Source organism: Augochlora pura, chromosome 4, assembly GCF_028453695.1.
Source record: "Augochlora pura isolate Apur16 chromosome 4, APUR_v2.2.1, whole genome shotgun sequence".
Lineage (NCBI taxonomy): Eukaryota > Metazoa > Arthropoda > Insecta > Hymenoptera > Halictidae > Augochlora > Augochlora pura.
Window position 1 is genome coordinate 319,012 of NC_135775.1, and position 25,740 is coordinate 344,751.

The following is a 25,740-nucleotide window of genomic DNA, read 5'->3' on the forward strand; positions in this document are numbered from 1 at the left end:
CCCTTGATTTCGTACGAGAGCACCTTCGTTTCGCGCGCATGCGCGCGAGTCTACGAGTTCTAGTGCGTCGAAGGGCTGGATCGATTCGATCGGTTGCGACGAGATTACTACGAGTCGATCGATTGAAAATGAGCGACCCTGTGGGGCAAATTCGCCAAAGCGGAAGCGAATGCGGAAATGGAGGTGGAAGCGGAAGTGGAAATGGCAATGGCAATGGCAATGGCAATGGCAATGGCAATGGAGACGGGAATGGAACTAGTGGGAACGGAAGCTGTGGCTGTCTCCGAGCATCACCATCGGACGCCATATTGTACGGGCAGTCTTGTCGTATATTCGTGTATTTGCTCTCCCGTTGTCGTTTTCATCTCGAATCTTATCATGGGATGTTTCAATTCGGCCGGCTTTCCTGCTCGCCAGACGTTCCGAATTCGAATGTTTGCTATCGGAGAGCAGCGACGACGAGGAGACTCCGAACGCCGTGAACGCTGCAGCGGAACCGGAGCCCGGCGCGATTGCAGGCTCGAGCAATTCGGGCGTTCCAAGGGCGATTTCCGAGGAGTCGACCGAGGTAGGTAACTGGCCGAGATCTGTTCGAATCTGCTCGCAAGCTTCTTCCGGTTGGTCGTTGTCTCGTAGGTTATCCTGGCGATGATTTGGAGAAACAATCGTTGGCTCGGCGCCGTCTGTTACGATCTCGCGACATCCGGACTTCACGCGATGGAGGACACGTGTGACGACCCGGTGCACTTTGACGTAACGAAGGCACTGTTCAGGCAGTGGAAGCCGCGGTACGTGGTGATGCTCGCCGGCTCGCCGGCGGCGTTCGCCAACACCGTCAAGAGAATGATCGCGACCGAGAGAGACGGCGAGCAGCCGAGCTCGAGCTCGAACTCGAACTCGTCGGGTTTGTTTGCTTCGGGGGACGCGACGGCGTCGAGCACCGCGGTCCTGAGGCTCGTCGGTAAGAAGGAGCACAGCTTCGAGCGGTGCTCGCGCAGAGTCGGCTGCCTGCGCCTCGCGTCGGAGCCGACGGAGGCGAGCAGCGCCGACCGGCTCACCTTCCTCAACAGCATTCTCAACTTCAACTGCGCCGCGATGATTCACGCGCTCGGCGTGTTGCTGCTCTTCGTCGACAAACACTGGAACGCGATGGCTCTCGATCCGTCCGGCAAACCAACCTACCTCTCCCTTGAGCACATGGCGCTGTAAGAAGCGATCGTTTGTACGACGGTCGTTTGGTCGTTTGCTGGTCGATGCAGAGACCCCTCGTCGTTCAACGGCCTAAACCCGGCTCTCGATTTCTTCGTCCAGGGAAAATCTGATGATGATGAACGACGACGCTTACCGAGCGCTGAACATCGTGCGATCAAGGGATCATCCGAGTCTGTTCAAGTTTGGCGAAGCAACTACCAAGACGGGAACCGCGAGCCTCTTCTCGTTGTACAAGCGTTACTGTCGCTCGGGGCCGGGGGCACAGTTTCTCTGGAAGACGATGCAGCATCCGTCGCGCGACGTCGACCTGCTCCGCCGGAGATTGAACGCGGTCGAATTCCTACTGAGCCCGAACAACCAGACCTTGGTCGAGAACTTGTCGTCGTGCTTGAACCACGTTGACCGTCTGACGATCGGCGTGCTCGCCCATGGCTCGGGACCGCGAGCAAAGCCCTCTAATTGGTACAAATTGTACAAGGTAAAAATCTGTCGTCTTCTCTCGTTCCACGCGTCGCGTATTCGCGTCGCTCGACAACAAACGATTTTGCTCGCAGACCGTCTCGCACGCGATCCGCATCGCCGACTTGTGCGAGGAGCACGCGAAGAGCGTCGAGATCTTCGGGTCCGTGGCGGATACCGCGACCAACGAAATTCGATACGTCAAGTATTTCATCGAGTACATCGTGGACTTCGTAGAGAGCAGACGAGAGGGAAAGCTCGTGGTCAAGCCAAACGTGGACCCCTTGCTCGATGAACGTGAGAGCGAAGTGCCGCGAACCTCTCCCGATCCTCGCTAACCTTACCATCCTCTCTTTATTCGCAGTGAATCACGCGCGACGCACTCTGCCCGAGCTGCTCACGCGAATGGCGGAGAAGGACATGCGGGAACATTTGCCGGCTTCGGTGACTGGCTGCAACATGGTCTACTTGCCAAACATTGGCTACGTGCTGGCGATCAACAAATGGAATCCGACCCCACCGGACGAATTGGACATTCCGAACCTGGACTTTAAATTTAGCGTGAAAGACGTTCACTATTATAAGAGCATCTCGGCGAGAGGTTGGTATCGCGGTGGCGGCGACCGCGCCCGAGCCGAAACAACGTTCTTCTTCCGGTTTCGTCGTTTCGTTTCAGAGCTGGACGAGACCGTGGGCGACGTGATACTCAAGATAGCGATTCGCCAGAATCGCATCGTGCAGAAGCTGTCGCGATACGCTGCGAAGCACGCGCATTCCATCGTAAGGGCGATCGAACGATGCGCGGAACTCGACACGTATGCGACATTTCTTCTTTGTCCCGGCACGTATCGCGATTACTCGAGTAACGCGAGAATTGGTCGGGTTGCAGGTTGATCGCGTTTGCCAGGGTAGCGCGCGACTACGATTATGCGAGGCCAACCATAACCCGGTCGAAGATCATCGACGCCAAAGAGACGCGGCACCCGCTCTTTGAATTTTCGACAGCGTGCGTACCGAACGATGTACGATCCGGAAACGGCGGGAGTCTGATCAAAGTTTTAACAGGACCGAATTCTTGCGGCAAGAGCGTCTATTTGAAACAGATAGGACTGTTGATATTCATGGCACATATCGGTTCGTACGTGGCGGCTAAATCGGCCACAATTGGAACGGTCGTTCGCCTCTCAACCCAAATGTCGAACACGGAGAGCATCGGATTGAACGCGAGCTCCTTCTTGCAAAATCTTCGACAGGTTTCCTAGAGAATATACATATACATGAAATATATGTATATGCTTCGAGCAACGACGTCCGACACCGATCTTTCTCGGGTTTCAGATCAACGTGGCCATTCGCGCGTCGACTTCCGATTCCGTGGTGCTGATGGACGAGTTGGAGAGAGGAACGACGGAATCGAGCGGAAGCTCGCTGGTAGCTGCGGTGCTCGACGAATTCGCTAAAAGGGGCCAACAGTGTCCGCACGTTTTCGCGGCGACTCACGCGCACGCAGTTACCGGAATGCTCCAGCAAACTGCGTCGATCGAACTTCAAGTATTCCCTTAGCGCTGCTCTTGCTTCGCTTCATTTCTTTTCATTCCATTTCGTCGCGTCGCGTCTCGTCTCGTCTGATCTCGTTGTCGACACGTTCGATATGTTTGACAGACGTTCGAGTACGTCGTCGACCAGGACCAATCCCTGGCGTTTCTGTACCGGCTGATCAGTGGCAGCGTCTCGCGCAGTTTCGCTCATTTCGCGGCCAAGTTCGCCGAACTGGACGAGAGCATCGTCCAGCGAAGTTTACAGGTAAACGGATTGCTCTAAAACAACTGTAAACTATAATAACCGGTGTTCCGGATCGAACGTCATCTTTTTCAGGTGTACGAGTCGATCAGGAACAACGCTCTGCCGTCACGGATAGGCCGACGTAGGGACATGTAAGATTCAATTTCTATACCGTCTTCGACGGGACATCTGTTTCACGTATACTCGCTTTCAGATTGCATCGCATCGCGGAAATTTGCGAGACCAGGCACGACGCGATCCCGAAGCAATTGAAATCCTTGATCGACGCAATTATGACGTCCAAGTAGACGAAGGGTTAAAACTAATTTTTACTTTTCGTTTAACATCCGCGTGTGAAATGTATTTTCGTTGTCTGGCATCGCGTCACCGAGTTTTCGTCGGTTTTATACAGTTCTTTTTGTTTTCTCGCCGAATCTCGTGTATATCGATACGAGACCTTTACATTTCCTTTTTGACGCGTGTTAATAAAGCGCGTTAATATTATAAACGGAATAGACACCTCCAGTTTTGGTTTCGAACGGTCTTTGCGCCTCGACGGATGGCCGGTAAGTTGTCCTTGTCAGTCGGTAACTGGCTACAAGTTTCAGCATTTTGCCGTCACGCTTCAACCGAGTGCGCGGCAAATTCCAAATGTTGCGCATGGTAGAGATTCGTGTTCGACGAATACGCGTCGATTCGTGCGAAAATATCGAGTTTTTAAACTTGCGTAATTCTTGTTTTTTTTCGATCGAGTTGGAATAACTTGAGAAAATATGTCGCCGTTTCGAAATTGTTCACGCGGTCTGCGTGTAATCATGGTAGCATCGCGACGGACAAACGATCCAAGCACGACTTCAGACGATCCCTCGCGCGTGGACAACATACGACAGATTTCACTGCGGAGGAACCGCGTAACCTGTCTACGATGACAGGAGGGATACCATTGACGATCGCCCACCATAAATTGCACGATACATGGGCCCGCTAAATGACGTTTACAACTGGGGCTCTGTAAAAGCACTGTACGCGACCGTGTCCTCGATGAATTTGGCTGGCCTGATCGCCGTCGTGCTAGCCATCGTTTGGGCTGTGAGGTTCCAGAAGGGTTTCGGAGATTACTTGAACCTCGTCGCTCCAGGTTAGCCGCCAAATAGTTTGTAAGCATGGTCGGTTTTCGCTTGCGAACGCGATTTAGGCGAGGGACCGGGAACTTGCTCTTTAATTTTGTCGTAACGTAGTCTTTGCACGGGAGTTGGAGTATCAGGCGAAACATTGTAAACGCGAGGAAAGGCTGAAGAAAATTCGATAGCTTTTAAAGGTGATCGCGACCAACAGGTGACGGTTACGCGTGGACAACCGTGATAATCTTTGCCGCGGTGCTCTGCACCCCCGCCTACATCCTCGGCCTGCGATCCTGCTTCCATTTGAGAACGGAGTTCTCGAAAGCGGACTTCCCGGAGGAAGAGCAACCGGTCGACGAGCTTCAGAGAGTGGCGAATCGTCTCCTCTTCTTCCATGTGATCGCTTGCCTGCTGTCGGGATTTCTGGTGGCGGTGCTGAACGCTACCTACCTGGCCCTGTTGAGCGGTTTCCAGCAAAAATCTCGCGACGGCCTGATGCAGGCTATTCAAAGGTACGGCAGCGACGCGACGGCGAAGGAACGCGTCGACGCGGTGCAGACCGAGTTCGAGTGCTGTGGGGACAACGGCTACGAGGACTGGTTCCGGGTACCCTGGCTCGAGCTGGCGATCGGGGGCCCCGACCATCCCGAGAGCGGTCCTCAACTGGAAGAGCAGTGGGTATAATCGAACCAGTTATCGCGCGATTCCGATCGCACTCGCGATACAACGTAAACGCAACACGTTGTCTCGATTCGTATCGAAGAACATTGGAAAGCGTTAGAATCGCGTGGTCGAGTACAACTCGGTTCTTCGAATTGCTCGTTGAAGATCGGTGCCCGACGATCGAGAGGAAGCGGAATCGACAAGGACCGCGGACGTTCCCTTCTCCTGCTGCTCGAACGACATCCCTAAACCATGCGTCCACCACGACATTTTGAACCCTAGCGCCGCGTACGACTACAATCCCAAGCACCCTACGATCGCCACCCTCGGCTGTCGAACCAAGATCATGGACAGAGCCGTCACCGTCAGGATATTTCTCTCCGGATACCTGGCTGTTGTAACGGTCTATCAGGTAGCGTTTGAAAAACCTCCCTAGCAAAACTTTCCTAATCCAACGATCGACGATCGCGCATCCATCCGTTCTCGCACGATTTCATCTTTCAGGTGACTCTGTCGTTTCTCTCCCGTCTCCTGCAAACCGCTCACTCGAACGATCTCTACATAGGCTTCCGAAAACCTCGATACCGGGCCTGGATCCTCTTCGGTCCAAAGGAAACGTCCTCCGAAGCGGCGTTGCTCGAACGAAACAGCCGAAACTTGCAGCTCAAAAAACGATCCGGTCGTAAACCTCCTCCCTCTCCAGCTACGTCATTCTCCTCCTCCTCCTCCTCCTCATCCCACTCGACGTTGTCCTCTTTAGAGGAGGAGAAAATGGCAGCATCGAGAGTGGCTCGTAAAGCCAAAAGTAGCGACGCAAAGATGCTAGACGAGATTCGCTCGAGGATTTCCTCGGTGAAATCAAAGAGCCTGCCTCTTCTCGTCGAATCCAATACATCGATCGCCAACGAGCTACGAGTTTCCAAAAGGGACGTCCGTTTGTCAAAGAATGCAGTCTTGGAGGTGATCGACGAAGGGGTAGGCCGGAGCCGAGACGAGAAGGAGAGGAGAGGGGACGGAGGTAGCAAACTACTTTCGGAGCACGCGACGTGGACCGAGATGGTTTTGAGACCGCATTACGACTCTTTGGAGGTTTCTCCGGGTGGTAGGTCGATCAACGAGTATCTACCGCCTCTGCCGCCACCTCCACCGTTCGTCCCGAGGTTCGAGGCGGAGCAGGAGCAGGAGCAGGAGCAGGCTGTCGTAGGGACGTTGCGCGAGCAGAGATCCTTTGGAAAGAATTCAGGGAGGCGAGCAAAAGTCCTGGAGAGGTTCGGAAAGATCGAGGGACGGAACGATCGAGTCGCGCGGCACAGGGAAAGCGGGGGTGCCGATTTTGTCGAGAGCGACTCGACCGTCGGCTCCGATCGCTCCAAGAGAACGAAACCTAGTCCCGGCGACGTATACGACAGATTTCGGGGCTCGCTGCAGCATACTCTGGCTAGGAGAGAGGCCGCGCGATCGAAGAGAAGCTCCAGGGGGCGAGCCCGAACGACCGGGGCCGCGGCCAGCCTCGAAGCAAGGCGGAGCAGTCTCCTGGCACGCCTCGGTTGCAGAAATGTCCCGCCCTCTTATCGTTTATTGGCCAATTTGGAGGATAAGAAACGACCCGCGACGATAACGTACCCTGCACCGACGTCTATCACAGCCCCACCCTTTCCCCAAAATCCTTGGAGCGCCAACCGCGGAGGAACCGAACAACGGCGATGCAGCGTCTGCCATCGGTCCGTTCGGCAAAGTCCAACTTCCTCTCGAGGATCGTTCGCAGAGCGAGACGACGTTGCCGCAGCACCTGTAAACGATCTATTGGAGAACGGGCCGCGTTCGAGAGAGGCTCGCGTATCTTGGAATCGAGCCTCTTCGGCCTCGAAGCCCGTTCTGCGTCGGTGATAACACAGTCACGGTAACAGCGTTCTCAGATTTGTATCCCACGCGCGCGAAATCGCAGTCTAGCAATGAGCTGTTGCGTCGTGGAATTCGGTATAATATGGATGCGATTCGACGAGCAACTGAAACATCGGGGAGAGTAGGAGGGCTTTGATAATCGCTTATCGAGCGTCTGCTTTAAACACAGGGAGAGATCAAATCAGTTCAGTCGGTCGAAAATACTTCCTGTATTTGGAATTTTTCTTCGAGAGAAAGTCTTCCGGAATTACACCCTCTGTAAGAAGGATATCCTAGCTCTTGCATTCTTCAAGATTCATGAAAAGAAACCGCAGTGAACATTTGTCGCTTCGATCGTCGATTTTCTCGAAGGAAAATTCCAAACGTTGGTGCTCTGCCAAACCAAGACGATGCCTAGTCTAGTATTTACAATACTTGATGGTTTATTTGCCGAGAAGTAAAATACACAGGCATTTGTTATAATGATACTGCCGAAGAATACTTCTTAGTCTCTGTAATACATCTAGCGACAATACATCGGTACTAAAAAGAGAAAAGCTGATATTCGTTTCTTCGAGCAAAGTTCACCGTTTACCAAATACTTTACAACTTTGTTTCGTTTTCGTTTTGTTTCATTATTTGTTCGGTTTCTTAACAAACTCCACCACCTTATACACACTAAACGTTAGTTTCACTCTCTCTCTCTCTCTCTCTCTCTCTCTCTCTCTCTCCCTCTCTTTCGTTCTCGGTCTCCCTTTCATAAACGCGGTTCGAGCAAGCAAAGGGAGTGATTGGGCCTGTGCATCGCTTCCGCAATCAGGCCCCAAGCCGATTGCACCTTGCACTTCCGCACGGTGGTCCCAATTATCGCGATCAACCGGTGTACGATCTAGATCGCTCGGAGAGAGTCTCGCGATTACATCGAACCTCATCCATCGATCACGCTTTTCCGTTTCTAAAACGACTTCATCTTTTGCACCGTAATTACTATTTTCCAACAGAGGTGGCTCGAGAGTTCTAAGAAAGAATTGTCATTGCACAGACGCGACACTTCGCGAGAGCTTCAAAAACACAGACCCCTTTAAACACGAAGAGTTAACGGTGCAAAAAGGGATACAGAAATGGCCCTCCGACTTCTCGCGAGCGATCTCTCCGGAAAATTGCCGGGTCTATCGGGACCCCGACCTTTCACTCCGATCTATGATTCGCTCTGGACCTGTCTCGCTCCTCCTCAGCTAAATACGTCCTCTAACTAAGTCCTCTCTATTGCGTCTATCTAATCGCATCTCTGCGTGTCTCTATACAGTTTCGTGAATATGTATTTAAAGGTTGCATATAGACTCGGAGTAGGTTCGATACGAGTTACTCGTTACAGGGGACACCTTTCTTTGTAAAATAAGTACATTATATATATGTGTGTGTTATGTCTAATATGTATATATATATATAATGTATAATTCTCGAATAGGCGGTGATAAATAGTAACGACGAAGTAACAATACAATATTGCTCGATCCCGTATCATATATTTATATATATATATATTCAATATTTGTAATAATAATAATAATGATAGTAATAATAATAATATAACGATATTATCCACTCGCGAGTAAAGCAGCCTTTCTCTAACACCCGAGTCCTTTCTCTCCCTCTCTCTCTCTCTCTCTCTCTCTCTCGCTGTCTCTCACGCCCTCGCACACTTGTTCTTTCTTTCCCTTTTTCTCATTGAATTTTTAACTATTAAAGAGCTACTTAAGAGAAGGGCTCACCGCGCTCGTTCCGTTCATGTAAGCATGTGTTCTGTTTGTATGTATGTCGTCATATACAATGTGCCACACTCCATATGTATATATATATATATTTTTATGTATATATTTATAACTATTTATAATCATCTCTGTGTATTCCCTTCTTTCCTCGAAAGTAAACGATTACGGTAGGCCTAACGATCTCGAGTCGCACGCATATCTCTCTCTCTCTCTCTCTCTCTCTTTAGTACTCTCACCCTTTCACGCTCTCTCATTCGCTCGTTCGCTCTTTTTTCTTAGCACGTTCGTCCGGCGAAGCGTCCAAGGGCTGCAAGCGATCCACGATTTTTCATAAGCCGTTCGTTCAGCTATCGTACACATCGAGGAAAAAGCAAATCGAACAAGCGAAATGAAAACGGGTCGCGCGGGTGTCCGACGCTTCTGCCACGTGGCTCGCGCGAATCGAGCAATCGACCCTCTTCGAGGGTGTTTCTCTGGTCCGACGAGCTCCCGCAGAATGACAATCACAGATAAAAGTCTAATGGACGTCGAGCGAGAGACTTTCGTCTCAGGGAGGTCGCTTCCGGTGGCTCGGAAATGCCTACGAGATGTTTCACCAATCTGCCCGATGCTGGTTAAATTATTTTTCCATCGATCTGGAGTCACGGATATCTTAAGAAGTTGATAACGTTCGTTACCGACGATATCTTCACGAAATTTTATGATTAAGTGTTCAGGAGGAACGTTCCTTGATCACAAACGATAGAACCGAATGAATTCCAAACGCGAAAACATCCGGAAAGTTTCAAAATACCGTAACTTCGTTTACCAGTTACAATAATTAAGAGAATCAATCCTTTCATCAGCCTCCCTTATAATTACTCGACCCGACAGTGTATGAACGCGCTGACTATTATATTAAGAACCAGCCGCGAGGCCGTCCACGCTTCCTTGTGCTACAATTTACAGTCTACAGTCTACGTCTACGCCATAGTTTCCCAACGCTTCGATTATTTAAAGTCAAATTTCACTTTCTATCCTCGCTATCTTCAAACTGTCCTATCGATTCTTAGAAATAAATAGCGATTGAATTTGACGTGCGAAACATTAAAGACGTTTGGGAAACCATGCGATTCGATGAAATAACGATAACCTGTTCAAACGAAATACCCCTTACGTATCATAATCGAGACGCTTAACGCTAAACGGTGCATCTGTGCGTCCACATACAAAAAGATCTGCGCGTGAAAATCGACTTTCTCTCTCTCTCTCTCTCTCTCGCTCTCTCTCTATCATCCTGAGAAAACTACGCAGTAATATTGACGCTATCAAGGGGCGGGGTAGTTTGTCAGGGTCGTCTCCCTTAAAGCTACGGAGGTAAGTGTGAAGACGTGAAAATACTGTTTCCGATCCGCGATCCCCGCTATCCTCGATCTACCCCCAGAAATTCACCCCGTAACCGGACTATAAAGGCTGCTAGTAGGTCGCGAAAACGGAGTCGAGCGAAAAAGTTGGCAGACGATCGATCGGCCGAGTCTGTGTCGAGCTGTTAGAGGCTGTTAAGAGGCTGCTAAGGGGTGCGGGGGCGGTTCGAATCGAGGACGAGGCTCGCGGAAGTGGAGGTAGAAGCGGAAGCGGGAGCCCCTCGGCGCCCCGATCCTCTTTCGCTCGTTCGTACAGTACAAAGTGGAGGTACTTCGCTTTCGTGTAAATATAATAATGTACAATCTCTTCCACCCTCCCTCTCTTATTCTCCCTCATTCTCTCTCTCTCTCTCTCTCTCTCTCTCCCTCTCTCTCTCTCTCTCTTTCTCTTTCTCTCTCCGGACTTCTCTCTACCCTTTGACCATTCCGTATCTTTTCCATCGCATTTCTTTGCTTGTTTTGCTTGGAGTTAAACCTTACTGTGACCTCGGCGCGCTCGGCGCCGGATATGACGGAATCGATCTATGCTCTACGGTGAGACGGGAGACAATAAACGATCAACAAAATGTTTGCTATCTATACAAGTTAATCGCAATGTCTTCTTTTTCTTCGTCTTCTTACTTGTTAGCATCAACGCGCTAGACGTTGTTCGTTGCTCCGATTCGCCATCTCGTCGTCTTGCTTGGACGTCTCCTTCTGCTTTCCCAGATACTCGTCTACCCTTCGCTCACCTCCTTCGCCGTCTTCTGCCATCTCTTGTTTCGGCGCTGCCCTTCCGCCGCCTCCGCGAGCGAGTCTCCGCGTTGTTTTTGGAGCAGCAAAGTCCGGCGCGACCTCGAGAGGCTTGGGCACCGGCGGAAGTTGCAGAGATGTCTCCGTGCGGCCCTTGCAAGAGTCCAGCGATCGACGAAGAGGACGCGGAACACGTTTCCAACAATCTTGCCGAATATCGCGACTACTCTGTTTTATTTTCTTATTCCGTGTCTATTAATTCGATTGTTACGTGATCGCGGTTTCTTCGTCGCTGCCGGACAATGCTCGCTCGCTACCGCCTACGCTGCTTTCAGTTTGCCGCGGGCGTCCGTCTACCTACGTATCGATCTACTACTGTACACCGATATCTTGGTCGTAACGCTACTCGTGATAACAAATTATTCGGTACGCATCTCCTACATAGTTTGGGGGCTCGCTGTGCGTATGTATCGTTCCCACGCGTGCACTCCCACACGCTGTGCGGTCTACGCTATTTTCTTTCATTCTGTCTGCGACTATTTCCGTGTTTCTGTGTTTCCGTGTGTTGTTTGCTACCGGCCGAAAATTTGCAGTCGTTTGCCGATTGAACAGCTTCGATCGTCGAATAAAAATAAACTTTTTCTGGCTGAATAACCATTTCGAGTATCGCGTGGATCGTTTGTTAATATCTTTTGTATTTCGTTATAGGAAATAATTATCTTACTTGGGAAAAATTCAGATTTTAATCGAACGAGAAATTGTCCTTTGAATTGAGGTAAGATCGAGAGGGCCGCTTGTTCTACGAACGCCGACCTTTCTCAACCGTTCCCATCAATTCGGGGACGAATTGCAAAATTTGGACCAGTAGCGTAGGCTGCGTTCTGTGGAAGTATCTGCGATCTGCTCGTGTCGATGTACACGCGTATGATCGGTGTATTTAGGACGCCGTGTACGTCACCCTTGCAGCTCCCTTATAACTTATAGAGACGCGTGTTGCAGATATCGTTTCTGTGTATATACGTGTGTGAGATTGTGTGTTGTGCTCCTGTACAACCAGCGTTGCTCGTCCCTTCGTGAATTGTTGCGCTCGCGCGCGCTCGTGTATGTGTAGTAACACGTGTGCGGTGAGATGTTCGCCGATGGCTGTAGGTAATCTTTAACCCTTAAACAGGTGCGCACTGATTATATCGAAAGAACGTTGCTCGTTTTTTGTACATTACTCTAAAGAGATTCTATTCCTCTATGTATACTTCTTAAATCATCGTCAACCTCTCTCTCTCTCCCTCTTTCTCTCTTCTTATTTTCTTTATGTATATGTGTATATATATTTATTTGTTCATCATTTTTTTGGCTATTTTCGTCATTTATTTGTTCAAGATTAAAAACGTTTCTCGAGTCGAATCGTTGATAAGGCTAATCGCGAGAGGAAGAACTTGGATAAACGTGCACGTTATAGGCGAAACTGTTTACAATAGAGCTATCCCTCCTCCTTTATCCAGTCGCTCGGCTCGCTGAGAGGAGGCGCGAATTCGCCTCGCTTGCTCGCTCGCTCGCGCGAAATTGACTTGGCGACCGTCTGTTATACGTGTACGTAGAATCGTAGGGACGATGGACTAGTATCAGTTTTTCACGTAAGATATTCTCTCGTTAGGTTAGCAATACTAGGCAATACTAGGAGGTGTAAAAGTTGCCCTCTTAAGGGTTAAAGAGAGTGTCCGGAGGGAGTCGGAGGACGCGGCAAAGGCGACGATCGCCTTTGGCGCTTCTTCCTCGGGGAACGGAATGCTCGCGAGTCGCGATTCGTGATTCGCGAGCCGCGAGGCGTTGGAGAAGAAAAAAGTCGAGGGTCAAAACGTAAAGTTGGCCAACTCTCCGTCGAAATGAGATAGAATGAAACGTTCGTCGGTTACGATGTGATCTAGTCAGGATTAAAGAATAGTGATCGGTGTAGTCGGACGTTTCGCCATTTTTGTCCAAACGACACCTAAACGACACGGTACCGCGAATAATTCGACTGCGGATCTTTATGCGAAAGAAGATTTATTAGAAAGTTCAACTTTATTTCAATACGTTAACACCGAAGTAGAGAATATAGCTAGCTAACTGTAACTTCGTACTTTATTGTTTCGTAGGTAATGTTTATTGCATAAATATTCACGGTCTAAGGTGACCACACTGCGAATCATTTTATGCGAATTTGCGGTATTGCATTTACTCGGGGCTTTGTACTCTGCTTTCGAAACGTTTCGAAAGCAGACGTTTTTACCGCAAATCTTTGCGGTAGTTCACCCGTTCGTTTCGAACGCGAAACGGCGATGATTTTCAATGAATTTTCAATATCAAGATCTTCCGGATCAGAGTCAAATGGTTACTCACAGTTCGAGATACCGTATTTCGTAGACGCAAACCTAGCTGCACAAAGAGCCGCAGTCTAGTAACCATAAACGGCAGGAGAAAATGATGTTCTGGGACGAGTGATCGTGAGTAACCGATCGTGTCGGTGACGGTCGACGAAGCTGTTTTTATCGTTGACCCCGACACGATTCTTGTTCTTGTTCTGCTTGTAGTAGTAGTAGTAGTAGTAGTGGTTGTTGTTGTTGTTGTTGTTGTGGCTGTTGTTTCTGTTGTTCGATGTGATAGTGGCGGTGGTGGTGATGGTGGTGATAGTGACGATGGTATAATTGGTGCTGTTGGTGGCCGACGGGGTGCGGGTGGTCGAGAGTGGCCTTACTTGAGTAGTTGATGGGCTCGCTCGTTGGCCACCTTTATCCTCGTCTCGTTCGATTCGCCCTGCGTGCCAAAAAAACAAACAAACGAAAGATCGTAACCCAAACTCATCATGTTCAGCCGTGTATCGTCGGGATCGTGGTTCATCGTCGCTGCTTGGTGGCTACCGCGCGTCTGGTCGGTCACCGCGCGCCCTTCTCGACCTCGACCTCGACCTCGACCTCGACCTCGACCTCTCGACCGAGCGCTCCGTCGCCGCGTCGTTTGCGTCGGCTTCTAATTCGCTCCGGTTATGGCGAATCGCAAAGCAAACGGGCGATGTTACGGATGATTTTGCGCGGTCGGAGGCCGTGGACGAAAGTCGAGGCATGTACGCAACAGCGAACGACGACGACGACGATCCTGCGGGGTTTCACCCGACAAATCAGATTCCGGTAAATTCGATTCGACGCGCACCGTACGCGCACAAAAACAAACTGTCGATCAAAGTCTCGAGATCGCCTTTCACTTTTCTCGGAATTCGGGCAAAACTCCGACAATCGATCTCGATCTTTGGAGAACGCTGCAGAGACAATCTTGAAACTGTATCGACGGTTGGACGTGTACGTAGACACAATAATAATAATCGTTCTAATAATATTAACAATAATAACGATGATAATAATAATAATAATAATAATATTAATGATAAAAATAAAAACAATAACAACAACAACAACAATAATAAGAATAATAATAGTAATAATCGTGGTGCTACGTAGAAATCGCGTGGACGACATCAACGGTAAAGAAGATGACGCGGTCACAAGGGAATACAGAACTGAACGATGTGGAAGAGATCGCTAATCACGCGACGACACGGCGGGGTTGTTGTTAGGTAACTACGCTGGTACCATCAACGAAATATCTACTCGAATCATAATTAATTAACCTTGTCGACGTTTACCAACGAAAAGTGAAATCGGAGGAAAATATTCTACTCTTCCCTTTCCTCCTCTGCGTAAAGATCCAGATTTGAACGAAGGGGTTGTCGCCTGGTTCAGGCTTGCGGCCAAGATCGACGCAACGATGATCTATTCGTTGTAGCAGAGATGGGTGATGGATCGAATTTTGGGGACATACGAGTTGGATTGACAAGGATATGGCGTTGTGTCCGACCGACGACGAGAAGGCAGAAGAGGGGTCTGTTCGTTATTACTTTTTTTCCTTTTTTTCGTGGCGGCGGTGGTGGTGGTAGTGGTGGTAGTGGTGGTGGTGGTGGTGGTGGTGGTGGTGGTGGTAGTAGTGGCGGGCGTGTCAGCGTATTAATATATATTAATATATAATATATATGTATATATATATATATATTATTGTGTATAATATATATAATTTGACTATTTGGGGCTCGGAGGAGACGGGTACGTGGGCAGAGAGACGCATTTTACTTGAGCAGGGCGTGCGCACGCTGATTCGCCACGGCTATCCTCGTTTCGTTTGACTCGCCCTGCGGATTACCATAGAGTTCGGATTTGGTCAACACAGATGGCACAGAGAACAAAGAATCTTCAAAAGTCGAACTCGTAAAAATGGCCACAAGTTTAAACAGAGTAGGATATGCCTATACGCTACCGTCCATAAATCATATCCGGACTATTCCGGACTATTCCGGACAGGCGATCGCGTCGGATCGAACGTCCACCGAACCAATTTTTCCTCGCTAACCTTTCTCGCGAGTCTGCTCTTCTCGCAGTTGTTCCACAAATTCTCCACGTTCGCGTGGAACTTGCGGTAATTTAAAAAGTCGTGAGAGAAATTCTTGTTCGACCAGAGGAAATTGTTTCGAGTGCAAATCTATTTACACGACGCGACGCCAAAGTCAGATTAATAGACGAAGAATGTAAAGGATCGTCGGTCGCGTCTCGAAAAGTGAGAAATTTTGAGAACGTTGCAAACTGACATCTACGTTCGCCGACCTGTCTGAGAACGATCTTCGGACGTAATCGTGTTTCTGAAACCGCACTCTCGATCGTCATCTTGAAAATTGATTTTTTGGCTTTTGCAAATCTGTGATTTCTCAAAAATCGAGCGGAACTCGACTTCGTCCTCTTATTGGTCACTGTATTTTGTTAACAAATCGTAAACAGAGCCCGCGGACTGTATTTGCGGCAAAGAAAAGGTTACTTCGAACTACCTCGGGAACCTCTGGTTCGCCGTTCGCGAGACACTGTTGGAACATACTGTATTATATATTGCGAATACTGCTGGTCGGACGACTCTGCAAATCCCAGACGCAAACCGAATTTACTCGACAGCGATCCTTAGACAGTTTTTTTGTCCGGTTACTTTTGGACGGTAGTGTGTATACATACGCAGACATAAGTGATATCATATATTTATATAGAGAGAGATAGAAGTAAAATACGAAAGAGTAGAGAAAAGATAGTAAAATAAAAAAAAAAGAAATTGAGCGAACAAAGCGTGACCGCGACAAAACGGTGCAATTTGCCATTTATTTTCTTCCATTAGATATGTTTATGCCAATGCCTCCTCGTTCCATTCTCTTTTCCTCGGTTCGTTCTTCTACTTATACGTTTGTCCTTGGATTATTTTTTCTTTTTTTGCGGTGTACACAGGCCGAACACACAGAAGACAGCCCGTGATATAAACAGTGGCAAAAAGAAGAATGACGATTTGTGCGATGACGAGAAGGAAGTAAAAGGGGCGACTATAGTCGTGCGGTGCACGTGCGTACGCATGCCAAAAATCGAGAAACGAGGCGATCGTCGTTCGTCGTTCGCCGCTAGTTGATCGTCGATCGTCGATCCTTGATCATCGATCGTCGACCGTCGATCGTTTTGTTAGCGGTGGACCACAATCTGAGGAGATGCCGTCGACTTCCCTCGGTAGAACCTTCCGACGATCGTTTCGCTCCCGGAAATGCAAGTTCCGTGCCAATACAAACGAACGTGTGTACAAAAAATGGAGACGGTGGAGAACGAGCTCTTTTCGAACAGAGAGCCGCTTCCGGTCTCGTTACGGATCCTCCGATCCTGCGGGAGTAGTTTGGGAAGTAAGTAGTGCATTTAGAAGAGGAGGAACGCGACAGTCGCGAGGTTGCCTATCGTCGGCGGCCAGAGATCTCTCGCGATCAGACACATTCTACGCGGACAAAGGAAAAGCTGCTGGATCGAGACTCGATAATCCTTGTCTCGATGGCGGTAAAACGCTGTTTTTAAGCAACGGTTCGCACTGGTTACTGGTTGCTGGTTACTGGTTACTGGTTACTGGTTACCGATTCGACTCGACCCGAATCGACTGGACGCGAGAGGACCGAATGGAACAAAATGTGCTGCGGGATACGTGGATCGCGGTGGGACGAGGGAACGCCTGACCGAGCTTGATCAAACTTTCCTGCAATATACGAGTGCACAGCACAGCTATCTGTCTCGCATGAATTTGCTCGATCGCTCGCTGATATTTCAGGCCTTCGAGAATTGGGTCGAGCTGCTTCAACCAGTATGTATGATGATATGATATTTTTTTGTTACGTCGTTCCGTTATCGAAGCACGCGCGCTTTCCGAAAATCTACTTAGACGGTTTGAAAGAAAAAGGAAAAAGATATAGACATCTCGATACCAAAGAGAACAATGTATAGATAGTGGAAAAGTTTGATCGCGGATCCGAAGCCAGCGAAAATTCTAGGATGTTTCAGCGTTTCGCGACGTCAAGAAGCTCGTCTGGAGAATCGAAAAGTTCGACGAAGGCTTCCGTCGCAACGGAAAAACGGTGCAACCAGGATCGCGCGCGATGGAACGTCTGCCTGCGTGGGCGTCTCGGCGACCCAGATCAAAGGAGAGCCAGCCAGCCGGTCCTGACGGTATGCGCGAAACACAGTCGATCGAAATGGGTGAAATCGAATCGAATGCTGGACGATGAATGGTGTGAACGATGGATCGCGAAAGGAGGACGTTGGACGGTGAACGGTGAACGGTGGAGGAGGAGGAGGAGGAGGAGGAGGAGGAGGAGGAGGAAGGGTAGAAAGCGAAAGCGACGACGAAACGTGTGTTGTGCATCGCTTTGAGCGCGTGCATCGTGAATCGTGAGAGAGAAAAAAAAGTCCACGCATGCTCCGTGGAAGAGAACAAAATATATAGCGGAGCTAAATCGTAGGTCGTAGGTGATTGGTTCGTGACGACGAGTTTCGACTCCATCGTTTTCACGATTCACGGCGATCCTGCCGTTTCGGAACTTGCTCTCACCTCCTTTCTCTCCGCGCGCAAGTTTGCGCCCTCCCCCCAAAATCGGTGCAGCCAAAATCGTAGCTACGAAATCTTTTCGCGACTCGAAACATGATTCGCGATTCGACCAGTAGTTATGATTCATACGGATTTTCGCATCACTTTTAAATCCTTTTATCGTGCCGACAAATGGGAATTTTTGAAAATTTTTTTCTAGTCTCGCCTAGTAAACTATAGTTTCCGTTTAACATTCCAAAAAAGATTTCAGCCGCTTGGTTCAATTGTAAAAGAGTTACTCCGTTTGGAAAGGTGTGCGAATACTTTGAACGATAGATAGTTAAATAGTTAGATAGATAGATAGACAGATAGATAGATAGACGAATGGATAGGAGGGAGGCCGAGCAAGCTCCGGACCGAAGACCGAGCACGACCAGGAGACCGGCGGCGTCGCGACGAGTCGCTTCTCGAGGACGCCGTTTCCTCACCTTACGATTGATCCTGTCGATCTGCCGGTTCTGATTCTCCAGCTCACTGCCCATATCGATCGCCATGTTCCTCAGATTACCGATCATCGTGTTCACCTGGCCCATGTTCTCCTCCATCTCCGTCTCACGGGCGTCGTTCGTGATCTTGCCGATATAGCCACCCTGAGGACCTAATCCGTTCCGATCATCCATCACTCGCTGGGGCTGGTTGTTGACCACCTTGCCGTCGTCGTTCCCCTTCCATGTGCCCTCGTCCTCCTTGAAACTGGCGCTTCTGCAAAGCCAGACGATTGATTAAAGCGCTCGACGCGATTAACGATCGCGCGCCGACAACGCGACCACGACGGTGAACGCGTCATCGTAACAAACCCTCCAAAAAGTAGCTCATTTTTAGAAATTCCGCCCGTTTTGAGCAACGATTAATTAAATGAGAACGGCCACAAAGATCGCCGTCTCTTTTCACAAGATTACTTTCTGGGTGATTCGTTGATGGGATGATTTTAATCCTGCCGCCTCTTTCATCGAATAATCGCAGGTTTCGTTTCTACGACGCGATCGTGCAATTTTACCAAATTTACGAATTTGGTCGAGGGCGGCAGCTTTAAAAATTCATTGAATTGATCGACAGAATTCTGAAGAAGAGGTCGCTCTCATTGTTCACCGGCTCGTTATCAACAGTTAATCTCGAAGACGACTCTTCGAATCGCGATTAAAATATCGAAACAAGAATCTTCCATGGGGAATTCGTAAAATTACTCACATTACCAACAAGTTCAAAACCAGCGAAGCGATATTTCCGATGATTGCGCCGATATCGAGATCGATATCTGCTAACGACGAAACGAGGCAGCCCGTGGTACTATACATACATATATGTATATGTATAGTAGGTTGGAACGGAGAGAGCCGACCCTAACGCGAAGCGATTCCTACGGGTGACGTGTTCACTTTTTCCTGAGATTTGGTCAAATTGAATGCAACGATAACCGATAATGCAGAAAAGCATCGAATATCTGAAAACTTTAAGCCGCCTGTCTTGCAAATCGGCTATCGTTGGATTCATCTTTTCAAGCTCTTTCGCTGTACGAAATCTCATGAAAAAGCGAGCGCCGTTCCGCGGTGTCCAAAGGTCTCGAGCAAGAGGTAACGACCGTTAACGAGCTGTGAGCGGGGCGTGGCGTGGCGTGGCGAGACGGAAGATGGTAGGCGCGAAAGAGGGACAAACGGAAAGGAAAGGAAAGGAAAGTAATGGGACGGGGGGCGGTAGATTTGAAAAAAGCAATCCGGGACAGCCCTACTTGTTGCATGGAAGAACGCAGAGACCGCAGCACTTTTCCATTCCAGTGAGATTTTTCTCTGCCTCGCGCATGTCGGCGTTGATCTGGTCCATGCCCTCCTCGATTCTGTCCAGTTGCTCTGTTTCATCGTACGAGAACACATCGTTAGCAAATGGCTTCCTCGTGCGCAGCTCTCGCTGGCAAACGCTGCTCGAAAGGGAACGAACAGCGCGAAACCCAACAACGAAATGTAAGACGAACGAAAAAGACAAACGATAAAACCGAGAAACTGAAACTGCTCTTCCACTACGCACGCGTGTCGTACTCCAAACTAGTAAATAATAATCGTAACGAAATCATAGCAGAACCAAGAGGAAATCAGAAACTGTTCGGTTCCCTTTCGAGAGATCGATTTTCTTAAAAATTGCCTGAATCGTTTGCTTCCGGATCACAGAACAGAGCATTCGTTTAACTTTGAACGTTTCTCGTTTCTCGTTTCGCGGCCACTTTGTAATAATCGACGTTCATCGAAGAAGCCTGGCTCTGTGATCTTCGAGCGACGACCAGAAGTACTAAACTGCGCCGAGAATCGTCGAGAGCGTCGCAAACTGTTTCGATTTTCTTCGAGGATCGGCAGATTCTCTCTTTTCAGAGTCCGCAGCGAATCAAGAGTTTCAAGTGTTCTTCGGCCAAGAATTATGGTTATATAGAATTATGGTTATATAAAGTTTCGATAGGGGACAGATCGTGGATCATCGCGGACGATGTACTTGAATTTATATAAATTTTAGAGGACGAATCGACGATTTCTTCCGAGATTGAAGGGACACGAAAAAAATATTGAATAACGCGCGCATTCGTTGCATCGCGAAGGATCGAAAAAACATCGCGGATCTCTTTCGATAAAGTTTGCAGAGGCGATCGAGGTCTCGACGAATCTTGGCAAACGAAAGAAACAAGAACGAGTGCAACGGGAGTGCAACAGCTAAGCAAAAAATAGTCTCCCTGCTAAGGGCGTTAAACCTAAGAATCGGGTGAGTAGCTCTGTATGTACTGGGGTGTATACGGTAGGTAATTAATCTAAGGGTAGCTGGGTATTACGAATCGAACCAAGTATGCTTTGACGAGTATACATATAAGTACAGCGCGTCCGATGCGAGATTTAGCCGATATGCCGGTACTTATTCTCGACAAATGGGTATATGTATATATATATAATATATATAAAACATAGTATAAAAGTATAAAGTTGCAAGTATATATAGATGTGTGTATATATATACATATATAATATATATATATATATATTATAATATATATAGAACATATATATATATATATATATATATATATATATATAAAAATGTTTGAGACTTACACCGTGCCGGCAGTGACGGAGAGAGGCGTATAAAACGTGGTGCGAGTGTCGTGCGTACCCGACACGTCTGTATTTACCCATATTTTTCGTTTCTGTATTCTGTACTGGTTAGTATTTCTCTATTCTCTGTATTTCCTACGGGTTTCTCATTTTCCTGTATATATACTTGTTTTCCTAATCCACCCGTTTTCCCCTTTTATTCACCTGTTTTCTGTATTTGTCCTACGTATTGTTTCTTTGTCGTTACTTCGCCTGTTCCCACGGAATATATACATATATTTCATGGTTGTTCTCATATATTTGTTCTTTCTGTTTTTGTTCGTTCGCCTTCGTGAGATTACGTAGAAACACGGACGGAAGAAAACGGATTCAGAGAGAGAGAAAGAGAGAGAGGAGGAGAGCAGGCGGAGAGAGCAACAGGATGCAGAAGACAAGAAATTATGGAGAAGAATAGAAGAGAACAGAAAAGTGTAGAAAAGAGTAAAAAGAGTAGAAAAAGAAGTAAAAAAGAATAGTGTTGGAGTGTTAAAGAGATAGAAAGTTTTTAGAAATAGAAATAGAAATGGAAAGAGAAAGAGAAAGAGAGAGAGAGAGAGAGAGAGAGAGAGAGAGAAAAGTGAGCAAAGCAAGAGAGTTTTTTGATGATGGAAAGGTTAGTCGGGACTAGTTGGAACTAATCGGGAGAGTTAGACGAGAGAAAGAAGGTAGTATCGATGATCTGAACGGCGTGGGTGGTGAGCAAGATGTTCCCGGAGACGAATAGCTAAGGTGCGAGAGTTCCTTTGAATAGAGTTTAGTGGTGACCGGAGTAAGAAGGTCTGAAATCAAGAGTTCGATGGAAGACAGGTCTGCAAAGTGTCTGGACGAAAGTACACGCAATTAGTGTCGTGTGCGCGCATAAACGGTACTGGCGCGCGAGTCCTCCAGGTACCGTTTATGGTGGATATATGGTATAGAATACATGAGAGTACACAGAATTTCGTCGGTCGTTGCTCTTCGTGTACGTATGCGTGCGCGCGTGTACAGCCGATCGGAACGATTTCAGAAAACGACGTGGAATCGTTTCGACGCGCCGTTTACGCGCGCACAGATACACATGGAGAAAAGTTTAAGTATGTTTGTATGTCTAGATTTATGATGGCTTACCGCCTTGCTCGTCCAGCATTACGAGGCTTTTCATCCCGACCTCGTGGCTCTAAACAGGCAACCGACCAATCAGCGGCTGTGTTAACACACGTGACCAACAGGACGCGTCGTCGCAACGCCCCTCCCTTCGCTCCGCAACCGTTACCCTCTTTCTTTAATCCTTCTCTCGCATTCCCCGTTCCTATTTTCGCCTTCTCCTTCTCCTTCTCCTTCTCCGATAACCATTTCTCGAACCTACGCGCACCTCGGATGTTGCGAAAACTAGCATCGACTCGCGAAACCAATTCCGAGATTCGATTTTCGAATCTGATTTTCTTTTCAATCGAAGAGACGAAAACGGAAGAAAGGGAGGGAAACTTTTGCTTCCGAGGAGCGTGCGAGGGTCGAACGCGCCAATGCCGCTATGAAAAAACGTTGAGTCGGCACTAAAGCAGGCGTGGCCTGTCCTCGAATAGGCGTAAGCGTACGCGTAGCCCACTCGAGCAGGCTAGATCAACGTCGAGAAGAAGGCGTTTAGTTTACTACTTCCCCGGTTTGGGCGTGGTTTTATCGCTATAGACTTTAAACGTGAGCAACGCTCGAGCACCTAAGATTCTTCTAGACAAAGAGAGGGCGAGGGGCAAAGAGAGAGAGAGAGAGAGAGGGGGGGGGAGGGAGAGAGAGAGAGAGAGAGAGAGAGAGAAAGAGAGTGAGGGTGGGAGAGAGAAAGTGAATGAGGTAAAAGTAGCGTAAGCAAAGTGCCAAGGATTGCGTTGCTAGAAATTGATCGATCGTAATCAACTGTCATCATTGTTCGCGGTCACGACCCTTCCCCTTTTCGATGGCCTTGCATGGCTATAAATTTCAATATCTCCAATTTATCTGTAGCTTTGCCCGATCTTCTTTTCGACCGTTTCTGATCTTTCGATCTTTTGATCCGAGGAGAATAATGGACCGCGCGTCGGAGGAGCGAGAGGGCGCGTAACGACGACGATCTCATCCTGATCATTAATTCTATGCGGGAATCAGGTTAGGCTCTGCTGGAGGACCAGGATTTTTATACCTGCAAGCGGCGAGTTTAGACGCGGACACGGAAGATCACGGGAAAAATTGGATCTACCAACTGCGAGAAGAATAACTTCCAATTGCTTGGTTGGTAAACTAATGTCGCTTTAAAACGATGGAAATTCGTTCTTGGAAGCTGTCCTGGACACTGTCGTCGAAGGATCGAATCGTTCTAGCACCGATATTCGAAATCCGTCGTCTGGTCGCTTCTCCGAATTCGCTTCGAAAGAAATACATGGACCGGAAACATAAGGGAAATAGAAAATTGCTTTAAACTCGATCTAGTTGTTCGCATCGGACAAGGATATGGAAAAATCTTGGTTTCTCAGGGCAGAGTAGGCGTGGCCCAGATCCGAACAGTCTGCTCCGGCCTATACTACCAGGGTGACTCGTCGGGTGGGCGTGTCCGTTCGGAACAGGCGTAATTTCGCCGCGCAGCGATCGTTCCGTCTTGAAACGATCGACGAAACGAAGAAGCGACGAGAGGACGAACGGCTCGAGTTGGTAAAGCCAGTGGTTCGGAATTAAGAACATCCACGTGGGAGTGGAGGAAAAAGGGGCGGAGAAACCGTAGGGTAGGATCAATAGATTGTACGTCGATCTGTGAAATTGCCAAGATCAGTTACAGATTAGAGACAGATTTACAAAAAATAATTAGCAGCTCTAGATGGCAGAGCGCCGTTCTACGCGCAAACTAGCGTTACTCTCCTCTAGAGCCACGCCCGTTCAACCGAGTGGGCGGGGTGGCCCCTCCTCGGCCGGCGATCGAGTATATGATAAAAATCGAAGAGAGGGGAATGCTACGCGACGATCGATGAATGGAGTGGAGGGGAAGAACGATGATTGACTTTAATCGAGAGGATGAATCGAAATCGAGTTAGTGGCGTGTTAGTGGCGAGTTAGAGAGATGGGGCGAAAAGTATTCGATGATTCAAAATAGGAGCAGACGAGAGGCAGAAGCAGATTATAAAAGGAAGAAAAGATTCACGTATCGTATTTATTAAATTAGTAGTATTATTGCTTTTTTGCTCCAGTGTAGGCACTCGGAGTACCATGGCGCTGTAAGATACAGAATTAGAAGATTGCTTTAGCTATAGGACAGAAGAAGAGATCAAGAAATCAGAGGTATAATATCGGGCGATACGAGTTCTCCTGAGAACCGGAAGTAGACGCGCATTCACATATACGTATGTAGCCGTTGTGTTTGTTGATCGTGTCCTCGTCCTCGTCGTCGTCGTCGTCGTCGTCGTTGTTGTCGTTGTCGCGAAAGTATCTTCCCCCAAGAAAAATTAAACCCGCGGGAAAAATCACTACGCACATTGATCTACGTTAGACTGTAAAAGAAAGAAACACGTCGCTAGAAGCATCGAACCGACGCCTTGCGAACTTCACATTTTTCTGGAGCCTGAAGTTCGCGGGATATGCTGGTGTTCGCAGAAATAGTAATTTCCACAAACCGATTTACGATTCGTAGACTCTGCAAACAAGGAGACTCTAGATTTATTCATTTCGTCAGTTCGGTGGTTTTAGCGTTTAAAAAATGAAATCGTTTGGTCCGTTTATTTGTTCTTTCATTAAACGAAACTCGATGAACGCAACGAATTCGTTTGTTCGTCGTATACCCAGAAAACGAAAAGAAAAATTCTATGAAACACCCATCGCACCGTACTTTGTATTTTCGCAATGTTTCTCCCGTGTCTTCTCGTCACTTAACTTTCGACGTTCTCTCTAAGGATATCTACGCGATTCCGTTGGGTCTTTGTTCGCATCGTGTCTCGAGAAGAAGGGAGAAATCGATGAGCCCCGTTTCATTTCATTTCGTTTCGTTTCGTTTCGATCGGATTCATTTAGCACATGTCCTTTCTCTCGTAGACTTTAGTCGTTCAGTTTCATTATTTGTTGTCGCTTCGAACGTTCTTATCGATTGTTTGGCATATTGCTGAGGGAACTGCTTACCGCCTTGATGGTCTAACATCGTCAGAGTGTTCGCTGCGACCTCCTCGCTCTACGACAGGGTCGAAGGGCCCACACGTTAACGGAAACGAAAGATCGTTCAGTGATGCGCGTGAACAACTGCGAAATTAAGTCAGAGACAAACAAGCAGAGACCGCGTGCACGCCTTGCCACAGATCCACGGATCGTTCGTCGCGGAGATGTCCGTTCTCGATTTCACGATTTCACGATTTCACGATTTCAAGGGTCTATCTCTATCTCTATCTCGTAAGCGTAAACTCTCGTTTCAGAGATTTCCTTTCTTCGGAAGATCGTGTGGATCGAGAGAATTCTGGCCGAACGAAAGTATAGGAGGAGTTGCGGGGGCGGATCCGTCGACGATGAGATAGATACTGTTCTTTAACCGACTGGACGCGGGTCCGATCCGAATCGTGTGACAAAACGTGCCGGGACTTTTAATCAAATCAAAATGTCCATAATATTC

At 48.3% G+C, this 25,740-nt stretch overlaps 3 protein-coding genes across 6 annotated transcripts in view; 2 read left to right on the top strand and 1 right to left on the bottom strand.

Moving 5' to 3' along the window:
• The first annotated feature begins 177 nt into the window (after nucleotides 1-177).
• LOC144468323 (mutS protein homolog 5-like) lies at nucleotides 178-3,761 on the top strand. Its single transcript, XM_078177723.1, has 12 exons — nucleotides 178-327; nucleotides 449-568; nucleotides 637-1,205; nucleotides 1,312-1,690; nucleotides 1,767-1,968; nucleotides 2,036-2,272; nucleotides 2,348-2,486; nucleotides 2,561-2,924; nucleotides 3,010-3,222; nucleotides 3,334-3,474; nucleotides 3,547-3,605; nucleotides 3,668-3,761. Exons 1-12 carry the CDS (start codon nucleotides 178-180, stop codon nucleotides 3,759-3,761), a joined length of 2,667 nt encoding a protein of 888 aa, XP_078033849.1.
• A 667-nt stretch (nucleotides 3,762-4,428) lies between these two features.
• LOC144469129 (uncharacterized) lies at nucleotides 4,429-7,124 on the top strand. The gene is made up of 4 exons (XM_078179060.1): nucleotides 4,429-4,591; nucleotides 4,789-5,248; nucleotides 5,403-5,649; nucleotides 5,742-7,124. The coding sequence occupies exons 1-4, from the start codon at nucleotides 4,429-4,431 to the stop codon at nucleotides 7,122-7,124; spliced, it is 2,253 nt and encodes a 750-aa protein (XP_078035186.1).
• A 414-nt stretch (nucleotides 7,125-7,538) lies between these two features.
• Snap25 (Synaptosomal-associated protein 25kDa) overlaps nucleotides 7,539-25,740 on the bottom strand; it is a 47,026-nt gene continuing 28,824 nt past the window's right edge. For 2 of the 4 annotated variants that reach the window (XM_078179073.1, XM_078179071.1), the window contains exons 5-7: nucleotides 19,757-19,874; nucleotides 18,459-18,732; nucleotides 7,539-13,815 (exon numbers count right to left, since the gene is read on the bottom strand). In XM_078179073.1, the coding sequence (XP_078035199.1) occupies nucleotides 13,753-13,815; nucleotides 18,459-18,732; nucleotides 19,757-19,874 (455 nt within the window). In that variant the 3' untranslated portion in view covers nucleotides 7,539-13,752. The other 2 variants (XM_078179072.1, XM_078179074.1) reach the window with 2 other exon arrangements.